The following is a 12,800-nucleotide window of genomic DNA, read 5'->3' on the forward strand; positions in this document are numbered from 1 at the left end:
TGGTATCTGTTAGGATCAGTCAGATAAATTTTCTTCACTGCAACTTGCACAAACTAAATTGACAAACTAGAAACAGCTCAAGTTCCCGTGACAGTTATTATGCATTAGTGTCTCTCTGCAAAAAAAATTCTTACTCTGCTATTACTTGAAGACTTGAAGTATCATGATGAAATGTTGGAATATTATGCCCAATGCCCATGTAATGTGAGAGTTCATATTTAATATTGTAACGGTATTGGGACAGGTAATCCATTAAATTTGGGTGGATAGAGAAGAAAACGTACATAGAACGAGAGAAATAAAGAGTAACCTCAGAGATGCACGGTGACAGATGCTGGTGGCCTCTAGGACGTTCGGGCTGCAGTTGTCCAACAAGGAGGAAAAGAGAACACGAGAAATCGAGGGTGAGACCGTGAGAGTCAGCGAGAGGACAGAAAAAAATGAGAGAGGTAGAGAGGGAGATTTGACCTGTTCAGTGCGATGTGCGCTCCGAGTGGCTGTCGGCAGAAAGGGTTTCAGTTGCAGCTACTACGGTACCACCAATGAGTCAATGGAGAAGAAAACAAAGGTAACCTCAAAGATGCACTTTATTCAAGTGGTGATAGATGCTGGTGGTGGTGGCCTCTACGATGTTCGGGCTGCAGTTGTCTAGCAAGGAGAAAACGACAGAAATCAAGGGTGAGACCATGAGCGTCAGCGAGAGGAAACTAAAGAAACAAGTGAGGTAGAGAGGGAGATTTGACCTATCTCCGGCGCTGCGAGTGGCCGTCGGCAGTCCAAGACCCAGGTGGCCGGCGGATGTTGAGCAGCACGATGAGTTGAACAGAGGAACAAAGGCGCGAGCGACAAAGTGAGAGCATCCGTCGACCGTCGTTACGAACATAACAAAAAAAAAACCCTAAGTCCCTAACGTTCGTCGGGCTTCTCGGGTCCTCGACGAACGAAGTGTGACACCCGGGCCCGACCCGAATATTACCGGGCCGGGTCGGGTTTAGTAAAAACCGGCCCGTTAATTCTTATTTCAAGGCCCGGGCCTGGGCCCGAGTCGGGCCGGGTACCGGGTACCCGGCGGCGGCCCGGCCCAGTGCCCAGGCCTAGTTGGTTACCTTTTGAAAGTTCAAATACAGTTGCTAGAGTTCCTCTTGAAATTGTGCATGTGGATCTATGGGGGGAAGGGGTATTGGTATTCTTTGTTGCTTGTTGATGAATTTTCATGGAAATTTCCCCTCACCAAGAAGTTGGCCACCTTCCAATCCTTTAAAAAATTTTAAAATATAATTGAAAATCAAATTGGTCGTAGAATAAAAAAATTTAGAGTGATGGTTGGGACAAGTTCATGAGTAATGAATTCTCCCAGTGTCTTAATAATCATGGAATTAAAATGATAGTGTCATGCCAAGACGTCTCTTAGCAGAATGTCGTTGTCGAGTGTAAGCACTGACATATTGTTGAGACTTGTCTCACCATGATGTCTCAGCACATGGTGACTAGGTCGCAAGTTGGGACAAGGTGTTCCAAGATCCCTTTCTCTTTTGTATCACCTTATTCTACATGAACAAGTCAGGATGATGAGGAACCAAGCACCTTTCAGCAAGCTCAGAACAATGCTAAATGGATGAATGCCAAGCATAAGTAGATGTTCTTACTTTAATAAAATCAAACTTGGGAGTTAGTTCCACCACAAACCGGTAAGAATATCATTGAGTGCATATAGATCTATAAACTCCTATGTAATGCAGATGGATAGATTGCTCGGCACAAGGCTAGACTAATTGCTAAGGGTTATAGCTAGTAGAAAAGGGTGGACTATTTGAGACATAGTCTTGTTGTCAAGTCCACTATCATTCATCTAGCGATATCTATTATCTAGTACAGTTCAACAGTTAGACATTAATAATACCTTTCTTCATGGAGCTCTTTAAGGGGAGATAAATATGATGCAACCTTTAGGATTTCAAGATCACCATATACCACATTATGTATGTAAACTAAAAAAGGCTTTATATAGCTCAAATAAGCTTCACAAACTTGGTATGACAGGTTGAGGTTATATATGAAATCATCTAGATTTTATAACTCTAAGGCAGATTCTTCCTTATTTATTGCTAATTGAAATGATTAAACTACATTTATGCTTGTTTATATTCATGATATTACTATTTAGAGGAAGCTCTATCCCCTACATTCAAAATTTTGTAACTTCATTTGCTTAAGAGTTCTCTCTTAAAGATTTTGGATTCATCCATTGGCATCGAAATTGATACAATAGAGAAGAGTTTGGTTCTACATCGATGCAAAATATATTAAAAAATTATTTCACAGGTCCAATATGGAACAAGCTAATCCAATGGTCACTCTTGCAATCGCAATTCCATGCCTTCCAAATATGATGGGTAAACTTTTTAAGGAACCTTCTACATAAATGTTGGTAGGAACCTGTTATATGCCACATTTAAAAGGCTTAACATTGCTTTCATGGTAAATAAAGCTTGCTATGCCACATTTAAAAGGCTTAACATTGCTTTCATGCTAATTTATGTAGGACCCGATTGAAGAACATTGGAGCTATGTCCAACGGATCTTGTGATACCTTACGGGCTCTAGGCCTTGGTCCTCATATTGTTAAGAGTGACTTTAAGTTGTCTGTGTATGCTGATGCTGATTAGGCGGGGTGTCGAGATAATTGCCAGTCCACTGGTGGCTACCTTATCTTTCTTGGGCCTAATCTATTTCATGGAGCTCATCCAAGCAATAGACTATGGCTAAGTCTAGTGTGGAGGCTTAATATAAAGCTATGGCGGAGGCAGCTGCTGAAATTAGTTGGTTGGCGAGGTAGTTGTTGAAATTAGTTGGTTGCAATAAGTCGTTCAAGAGCTACACATGTCTATTTGCTTCACCTCGAAAATATGGTATGATAACTTGGGAGTAACTTATCTTGCAGTAAATCCTATGTTCCACGCCCGAACAAAGCATATAGAAGTTAATTTTCACTTCATCCAGGATAAAGTTGTCAAGAAAGAAATTCAAAACCAATTCATCCCTTCTAATGAACAGCTTGTAGACATTTTAACTAAGGCACTATCTTGACCTCGGTTCGCTTTACTTCCAGACAAGCTTAATCTCCTTCCAATGGAGATTTGCTTGTGGGGCGTGTTAAGGTAAGAGATAACGATAAGATCTCTCATGATATACTTAGGAAATATGATGATGTACATGATAAATAAAGAATATATATTCTTGCCAAATCCAATGCTGAAAATCAACTTCTATGTAGGCAAGAATATCTATCCAAATGTAGTCCCACCTAATAAATAGTAGAACTTGCACCTCTCAACATGTCAAGAGAAATTGCAGAGTCATGGATGTAAGCCTAAAGGCTGAACCATGTTAAATATTGTTCTTCTTTATTCTTTGTGATTTTCCAACACAGTGAGGAAGCTTGATCTCCAAGGGAGGAAAAAGTGGAGGAATAGCATTTCAGAATTCCTCCTGATCCTTTGCCATAAAAGGGGAATAATAACATCTAAAACATGCAGGCCATAATTCTTTTCAGAGAACAATTGTATGAAAATGTGTGATTGTCTGGAATGAGATTTCCAGGCAATCACAAATTTGAACTCCTGGCAGATCGTCAAAATGTTTCCATCACATGAACCCTGGAAAGGGGGGAAATCACAGTAGAGCGTGATGAACAAAACTTGCATAACCTTTTTCCTGCATCTTTTGGACAGCTTAACCATAAAGATTTCGGTGACTCAACTGTTGGACAGTTTCGAGCTTTGTTGCTAAATAAATGTAATCTAACATGTAAACGTATTTGTTAAGTTCAATCAGGATGCACTTGGCAACTAATTGTATAAAAGATCACAGTTCCACCACGCACACACATGGGAAAAGAGAGAGAGAGAGAGAGAGAGAGAGAATGGATGTGACAAGGAGTTGAAACCTGACATCCAATGCAAATGAGGAGGCGTAATACACCTCATAAGAATTACATGAAATGACAGGACAACTTACAATCTACATTTACATCAAATTTGCCTTCTTGGTCATATGCTACTGTGTTTATTGCCTTCCCATTTTCTAGTGTACAATGAAGCAACCATCCGATATATGCCTTGACAAATTCTGTTCGTACTAAGAACATATGGCTTCGACAGCTACTTTTTTCAGGATACGGGGACATGGATCACCACCAAAAACATTTGCAGAGACGGCCACCGAGCATTTTTGCTGTCCAATGCAGTTCTGCAAGCAAAGGAGATTGCAACCGGAGTAAGAAAAACGTGCAATAGCCGTTCATGTATCACAAAGCAAGAAGTGTTCCATAGAATCGTTCAGGCATGAAGCATTTAAAGTAAAGAAACAGGTTCAAAGACCATAAATAGAATGGGTAATCAAATTATGTAAAAAAGCAGATAAGGCCGCAATTTACTTTTATTCGCTTTTGATGCTTTTTGCCAGAAAATATTCTTTATATACCCAAGCTTTTGCAATAAAATGTTTTCTAATGAATCTAACATATACTATTTTCTACATTTGAATTTTCCCTCAAAACAAGAAAAACTTTCCATAAGGTTTCAGAAAATGCGTTATGTTTCAGAAAACAGTCCTGGAGTTTACAGGAAGTTACCTGTGACCACCGGAAAAACTTTAACATGTACAATCAAAATACACTGACGAGAAAGAAATGTCCTAACACAAATACATGGAAACTAAGAGGCAAATTTCGAGAACATAAAGTTTTTAAGAATTTCTAGACTAGGAAACAACAAAAAAGTCTTCAGAATAGCTAAACTGAGAGACATCAAGATCCCCTGTGGTCAGCGGCTTGATATAATAAATCAAGTGCTGTAACACACTCACAGGAGCCCTAGAATGGGTATTGGAAAAGTCACCCAAATGGCATACTTGGTTGGCACCCCAATCCTAGTCCTAAGTTGATGGTGTTGACTTTCAGATCTTCTGTTAAAGCAGCGTTTATGACTAGGACAATATTTTAAAGACTACAAGAGAATTAAATTTTCAATAGCAAGCAGCGTATCACCTGTTGAATAATTGAGTGGGACATTGGAGCATGGCAAGCTCCCTGCATGAAGCTACCGCATGTACCGGTTGGTGTTCCAAAGCTTGCAAATTTTATGGATGTGATTGATTGTCCTTCTGTGCAGTGCAGATGTATTTTAGGCTTCTGCAGTGCGTCTGAGCCGTCATTGCTCTCAATGTTCCAGTTCTTTATGTTGGGATGATGCTCTGAGACATCAGCACAGACGCTTCCTATTGATCTTGTGGCAAGAGATATTCCAGATGCATCACCTCCAATCTCCTCAAATACTACCAGAAGATTTCCAGTCGGGCGTACCCACGAACGCGGCACATGATACCTGAATATTGCACTCATAAGTTTGTGGTTTCCAAATTGTGCAGGGGTAGATAGTTCCATAACTGAAGTCAAAAGCACTAAATGATCTCGCACTTGATCGATGTAGCAATTGGCATGCCATTCAGTGGTTACTGTATATTAAGTTGGCAAAAAGCGTAAGCATTTTTATCTGGATAGGAAACAATAAGTAAAAATTTTCAAATCGTGTCATATTTCTCCTGTTCTAAATTAAAAAGGTTCAATCGTGAAAATGGAGAACAGTGTTTCATTTTATAGGGCAAGCTGCCACGAGCTCATAACTTTATGGCATTATTATTGTTTTTTGATATCGTTGTTATTCTCATCATTATTAATTCATCCGCAAGATATGAGATAACCTCAATTAGGCTCAAGCCCCAGATCAACGCCTGCAGTAAATAAATGAAAAAAAAAAAGAATAAAGACTACTAAAAACTGAAGTGGAGCAATTTAAACAGCTGCAAGTGAATTTATTTGTATAATTTAGTTTCTTTTCCCTCAAAGTCAAGTACGGGAAAGCAATAAAGGTGCCCAACATGGACAAGATAATACAAGCTAAACAAAATGAAAAATGAATTCCGATCTGATCTGATCTAATTTCAAGCATGAATTTCCAGAAACGTTTCTTATCATAAGGCCATGAGTCCTCTTCTAAACCTACAAATTACTCTAAATATGCTGTCCTCCTCATTTTTTTAAGAAGTGTTGCTACAGTAAGAAGCAGAATTTTCAAGTAAGCCCATTTTATGTGTTACATCTCATGATAAGCAAGTGTTGCTGCATGGAAGACCCAAGAACTTCAACAGGATCATGACGAAAATGTATGACATCATAAGCATGCTCTCTATTTCAATTATAACAAAAGAACACAAGAAATGTGAAAAGACCACTTCAAAGCCGTATCAGCAAGGCAAATCATGAGCTCAATTAGATTGTGCTCACCAGCGTTGAGTTGGCAATCCACAACCACTCTGGCATTTTTGCTGTCTGTATGTGCCACTGTAGCTGCACTGTCCACAGCTGCCACTTGCAAGATATGCTGGCCAGTATCTTCCAATGCTTTGTCCATTTACCCATACTTGACCCTTACCCATGCTGCCCATATCTAGAGCCAATGGATCCTCACCAGCAGGAGCATTGAAATATGCCTGAAAGTGCCTCCGGAACAAAAAAATTAACAACACTCAAAGAAAACAAATCCAGTTCCAGTCACCCAAAATCCTCACCTTATACCAAGTTAGTGGTTGGCCTTTCCTTGCAACTAATGACCCTTGTGCCCATTCCACTGAAGAAATTCCTTCCACAGAATGCAGATTCAAAGATTCCCCCTTCATACCAACCTGAATAAAGGAAAAATCATCACCATTAATTATCTCAAATTGATTATCTAAACAAAGAAAACAAAAACTGGAGATGCAAGAGAACAAGATTTTGAGGTTCTGGAAATTGATGGTACTATTGGGAGGAAAAATAAATTCTTCAAATTAAAAACAAAAAAAAAAAAACACTGTTTTTTGCGTCTGGTAGACCTGCCAACAACTTCAATGCAAATTCATACACGACCGTTTACTTGCTTAATCCATTTGAATCCAAAATAGAAGCAAAATTTACCTTGTATGACCATTTCTGCCAGGTCAGATCCCAGTCACCTTTATTAAGGCCTTTGAGAACAACTGGACCAAGCACACCAGTATTCCATGTCTCATAATGCACGCCAACATTCTTATTACATGATACAAAGAGTTACAAACAACCAACCTTGTCAGAAAGCCAGTCCAATAAGTGATATTATCAAAAGACACTAGGTAAAATGGTAAAACTAAGAAGGGAAAGAGTACATGGAACAGAACTAACCGGCAAACCAACAGCTATACTTAGGAGAGCAATACTATTTTGACCTGCCTGCAGATTGACTTTGTCCGTAAAAGTGAATTGACGATTTTCCCTACTTCCGTACGCAGTTCCTGAAAACACAGATGAAAGCTGACTGTTTAGAGGAACCAAGTAGCACTATAAAAAGGAGAAAGAAAAAAAATCCTGGCACCCACCTTGGAGCTGCCCATTGATAAAAACATGCAAAGCATGCCCTGCTGATTGTACAGAAAGAGTCGGAAGTTGTCCATTCGTCAGAAAAGCTTCAGAATGATCAATGAAGACACTGGAAAAGGTGAATAGGTAAGTACTTAATAAGTTTATAGAAGAGGGAGAGAAAGCAGACGAATACTAATATTTTAGTGATATTTCTACCTTGTCTTGTACCACAGGTAATCAGTGGTATCCCTGGTAACATTTATCTGCTCCAGTAGTCCAACTGCTATCACTGAATCCTCTTCCAGGGAGTTGAGATCTTCATCATATGCCTCCCAACTAAATGACTCGCTACCACCAGATGACATTTGCATTTTTGATGTTTGAACTCCTACCTGCAATTTCCATCCATCGAAAATGAGTAACTCATATTTAGCAGAAGGCTAGAAGCTTTTCATGCTTTCAATGCAGGAATCAGGTTATGTGTTGCGTGGTGAAAGTACACGAAATTGCAAAAAGGAAAAATATGATACTCATCATTCACTCACTTTGGCTGTGTTAAACACTTCGTTTTTACAATCAGGAAGGATACTGGTTGACCAAGGAGGCAGGCTATAGTGCATATTGTTGAAAAAAACAGTTGCAGAGCTTTTCGAATCTGTATTAGTCAGGAATGCCGCACATCCCCCTGATTCTGAAGAGAAGACATAAGCCTACATAGCAAAGAAAACCCATTTAGCTCCTTGAACTAGTTCAATATTAAGGCCACAAAATCTTTCAGAATGGAGGCCTTGGAAGCTGAGGAAATGTAGGACCTGCTGGAAATTTCCTAATGAAGATACAACTGGATCAGCTGAAACTAGAGCAGGCTCAGATAGTTTAATAGCTTTGTGCAACTCCTTGAGATGCCCCCATTTTGGTTGCCTGATCAAGCCTGCCAGAGTCAAACAAGTTAGGAGCTAAGCTGAAGAATGTTACAGAGAAGTGCTGCAAAACTCAAATCAAAACGGATAACAGAAAATATTTCAGTTGGAACTGAATGGAGTATATCAAGCAAGTGATGAAATCATATTACATTCAGAACTCACCTTTAGAATATTAGCATGTTTCTGACAGTTCGGAAGCTCTTTTTGGAAATTGCTAGTATAGAAAAATGTACAGAAGGGCACTTAATGTTTGGTCAAATAGTAAATTACCACTCAACTTTTGAAAGTTAACAAATGGGTGCTTAAGTTACAAAAGAAATTCTCAAGCAGTCTACCAACAGAAAATGTTAATAAAATGACAAAAGTACTCTTTTTGAAGGTAAAATATCTTTCATTAACAAGAGATGAATGGTTTTTTATGAGGGGTATTTTTGTTGTTTTATATTAACAATTTGGCAAATAATATTTTCTATCAGCAAGCAGCTCTTTGAGAATATCTCTCAAAAATTAAGCACCTATTTGTTAGATTTTAAAACTTGACCAGTGATTTGTTATGTGCTCTCATGTTAGGCACCTCTTTGTAATTCTTTATATAAGTAAATTAACAATTCCATAAATAGTAATCTTCAGGGTCATCCACCTGATCGTCCTAAAATTATGCAAACCAAATTCCTAAGTCCTTCTAAATTGCTGCTTAGCTACAAGCATCTTACCATATTCATCGATTGGGGCATCATAATCATAGCTCGTCGTGATGAAAGGCCCTCCAGCAGTTCTCCCAAAATTGGTTCCTCCATGATACTGCGGTTATCAGAAGCCATTTTTCCAATGTAAAAGAAATATTAAACTTGAGATCCATCGAACTTTATCAACAAGCATCAAAAAAGATATTCCAGAAACCTTACCATGTAATAGTCAACAAATGAGCCACCTTTCTGAATAAAGCGTGCAACTGCAAATGCAAGATCCTCTACTGGCCTTTCACGATGTGTACCACCAAACTCTGTAAACCTATACTTAGAAAAGCAGAAAAGATGCTTACTTTCTTTTGCAACCACGATATTTGAAGAAGACATATATTCATGAACTAAGCTACATGTCCAGTGAAGAGATTTATTTTCTGGCCGTTAATGTACAAAAGTTCCATTCTGACAAGTTTAGAACATCCATTTCATAAGCTATTGATTTGTCTGTATCTGGAAAATCAGGCTTCACAATACATGCAGAGAGATAAGGTTTACCAGCCGCTCCAAGCCTCTGTCCACATTGTAGGCTTGTAAGGTTTGTCTGGAGAAAAGTAGTCGCAATAGAATCCATTGCAGGTGTTGATCTGTTGTAATATCAGACATGAGGCTATGCTCAGAATCTTATAAACTACATACATTTTCAAAATAAAACTTTAAGATTGCAAGCATAAAGCTCGAAGCGACCAACTTGTATCCACAACAAGGACCATGTCCACAAATATTAGTCTCAGCCATTTCTCAGTGAGGAAAATTTTACGATGGCATTGGACTTATGATAAGCATTAGAAAGATCCAGCAACTAAAAGAGTACAAGAAAAGTAGAAAACAAAAATTAGGAAAGGGAGGAACATGCTATTTATTACTCAAAAAAACACAGTTTTCGTGCTAATATCAGGATTTTACTGCGAAACATTTCAATTTCAAGTTTCTTCAATATCTTGCGATATTTTAGCTTATAATGTTGTTTCCTCATTACCTCATAATAGAATCGATTTTCAAAATGTTATGACTACAGAAAGAAGCCCTCCAAGAAGGGAGGAATGCACACAAATCTATTGTCTGTGGTCAAAGGGAGAGAGAAAGAGAAAGACTTGAAATTATGTCCAACAAATAATAATTGACCCATGAAGGAAAATTTGTTGCTTTACCACCGGGTCAGGGGCATCATCTTCTTTACACATCACCCATGGAACACCTGTTCCCAATTCCACTGCCATGTTTGCAGCCCAAGTCATATATTTGTAGCCCGGAGAACCCAGTGCCTTACCCTCTGGTCCGTACTCATTCTCAATCTGCAGAAACAGAATTATTGTTTTCAAAATTCTCTGCAAGTAAACCAACGACCAAGCTATACAAAAGGTTTTTGTAGTTAAATTAATGCAACATAAAAAACCATCAAAGCAAATATTTAAACACAATTGACAAACGATGAGGAACTCAAATGGTAGTACCTGAGACAGTATGATTGGCCCTCCCTGGGATTCATACAGGTTTTCACTTTTCATCATTGACACAATTTTCTCGGTGAAGCTCTGCATCGCATTCTATCGTCCAGAAAAGATCATAATGAATAAGAATCTAAAGCTAGATAAATAGATGAACGATAGCAGTCTTTCGTATTAGGCATTCTTTGATGGCTTATAAATAAATGAGCAAAAGGAGCACAACGACAGGTTGCTAATGGAAGAGAAACCTTGAATGGTCCATTATCTGTTCTGAAACTAATACCAGGCACATACTTCAGCCAAACAGGAAACCCCCTGGCAAAAGAAATCAAAATCATATTAACTAGAGCAACAGAAAAGATTCAAGCCAACGGATTGGAACCAAGCAACAGTACCCGAAATTCCACTCTGCACAGACGTAAGGTCCAATCCGCAGATGAACGTAAAGGCCAGCTTGTTGCACCGTCTTAATAAACCGCACAAGATCGTACCTCCCCTCAAAGTTATACTGAAAAGAAAAATGCTCGGATCATCAAATAATCGAGACGGACATCGCCAACAACCTTACAAAATAAATAAGAAAAGCAGACCAACAATAAGAAATGAAATCTAAGACACTGACTGAAACCATACAAACCATATTAAGAAAGCTGAAACCAGAGAACTGGCACCGAAAAGAATTCACAGAAGGTTGAAAGAAAACCAAGAAAATGGCCTCATATTTTCAAGCAGAGAATAACCTTTTCCACGACAGGAAACGAAAAGCAAAGACAATAGAAGAAAAAGTAAACAAGTTTCGTAAAGCATGTCGCAAAACAAGCAAAGGTAAAAACAAGATTAAATCAGAAGAATAACAAAATGAGGAAGCAAGAGTAAAAACTTTGAGAAAAAAAATTCAGAAATGGTTGCAAAGAGCGAGTACCCTACAACAGGTAGTAAGGATAAGCTCTAAAGCAGCTATCGACACTCTCGGAGAACTAGATCATAGCTTAAAAAAGCAAAACCGTGAACTAAATTGACAATGACAAGAGAAGATCTAAACCAAGAAAGGGAAAAAAAACGGAAGTGATAAAACAACAGAATCCAGATACATTTCCAGGAGATGGCTCGTGACCGTTCCAGAACACATAGGTCTGTATGACGTCCACCCCTCCATCTTTGGCCTTCTGAATGAGATCTGCCCACATCTGCGAGAAACCGATCAAGATGTCGAAAGTCCAACAGGAAAGGAAAAACCCACGAAAGGAACAACATCAAGAAAGCAAAAAAAAAAGAGCACCTCAGGAGTACTTCTGGGGTAGTGAATGGAACCAGAGATGAGAATTCTCCTCTGGCCATTGATGATGATTGCCTTGCGGTCGTATGTCACAGCAGAATGTACATTGCCCACCAAAGATAACAGGAGCAGCGATAAGAAAGGGAGGAGAAGAAGATCAAAGCAGTAGACTCTTGCTGTTGGTGGCATTGTTGAATCTCCGTTACAATTTTATGGAGGCAAATTAGTGGTATTTCTTTTTTATAAAGTAAGCAAAGGACAGAGAGTCCCTGTCCTATGCTGCCTCTGATTCTGCTGCTGCTGCTGCTGCAAGCCCTGCTAGTGCTGCGCTACCATCAATGGTCTTTTTCCTTTGGCATCTGCACCATGTTGAAAAAGAGTCTCTCTTTTACAAATTTATAGTTCAGGCTTCAATGGTTAGTTAGATGGCTTATCTTTCATCTTATTTGTTTAAACATTCTCTCTTAAGAGTTCTGATCATTTGGTAGGCGGAAAAAGGAACAGAAATGTGCCCATGAGGAGAGAGCTAAGTTCTGACTGCTGGATAGTATTTTAGCATTTGGTCAGTTTTTTCTTTTTATAAACCTTGTGGGGATTTTTCTGATCCATTCTCCAATTTATTAGGCCCAGCTGTACACTGGGAAAAAAGAAATGGAATTTTTACCATTCATGTGGTGCCCAAAACGACCCCTTGTTCATGTGATTTAAATGTGACCCTCATAAATTTACTAGAAATTCTTTGCCACAAATTCTCTTAAATGGCAAACGGCATAGGAGGGAAGTGAGAGAGAGGTAATGGGCCATACGTTTAGTTAGCTTAAAGACTCAAAGTTGAAAGGATGGCATCAATCCATTGTCAAGTAGAGACCTTCTTGATGGGCCAGAGAGGGAATCGACAGCAGTGCTATTAAAACCAGAGCATATTGGCTGGTTTATATTCTTTATTTGTAAACTTAGTTTAAAATCTTTTAGGGAGCG

The 12,800-nt window shown here is 38.9% G+C and overlaps 1 protein-coding gene across 1 annotated transcript; it reads right to left on the minus strand.

Annotated features, from left to right (window-relative positions):
* Window positions 1–3,936: 3,936 nt before the first annotated feature.
* LOC116255809 (beta-galactosidase 5-like) lies at window positions 3,937–12,285 on the minus strand. Its single transcript, XM_031631840.2, has 19 exons — window positions 11,826–12,285; window positions 11,638–11,733; window positions 10,942–11,054; window positions 10,795–10,861; window positions 10,553–10,645; window positions 10,250–10,393; window positions 9,597–9,685; window positions 9,261–9,366; window positions 9,069–9,156; window positions 8,245–8,363; window positions 7,978–8,142; window positions 7,649–7,824; window positions 7,450–7,559; window positions 7,256–7,365; window positions 7,013–7,123; window positions 6,628–6,741; window positions 6,344–6,549; window positions 5,048–5,384; window positions 3,937–4,248 (listed from the first exon to the last, which is right to left on the minus strand). The coding sequence occupies exons 1-19, from the start codon at window positions 12,009–12,011 to the stop codon at window positions 4,138–4,140; spliced, it is 2,541 nt and encodes an 846-aa protein (XP_031487700.1). The 5' UTR covers window positions 12,012–12,285; the 3' UTR covers window positions 3,937–4,137.
* Between the last annotated feature and the right edge of the window lie 515 nt (window positions 12,286–12,800).

Source organism: Nymphaea colorata, chromosome 6 (assembly GCF_008831285.2).
Source record: "Nymphaea colorata isolate Beijing-Zhang1983 chromosome 6, ASM883128v2, whole genome shotgun sequence".
In the NCBI taxonomy this organism is placed as follows: domain Eukaryota; kingdom Viridiplantae; phylum Streptophyta; class Magnoliopsida; order Nymphaeales; family Nymphaeaceae; genus Nymphaea; species Nymphaea colorata.

Coding starts and splice junctions, on each gene's coding strand:
- LOC116255809 (XM_031631840.2), bottom strand. CDS start 12,011: ATGCCACCAACAGCAAGAGTCTACTGCTTTGATCTTCTTCTCCTCCCT. Junction 10,862..10,941: donor TGTGCAGAGTGGAATTTCGG/GTACTGTTGCTT, acceptor TTCTTTTGCCAG/GGGGTTTCCTGTTTGGCTGA. Junction 6,742..7,012: donor GGCAGAAATGGTCATACAAG/GTAAATTTTGCT, acceptor TCCTTTATTCAG/GTTGGTATGAAGGGGGAATC.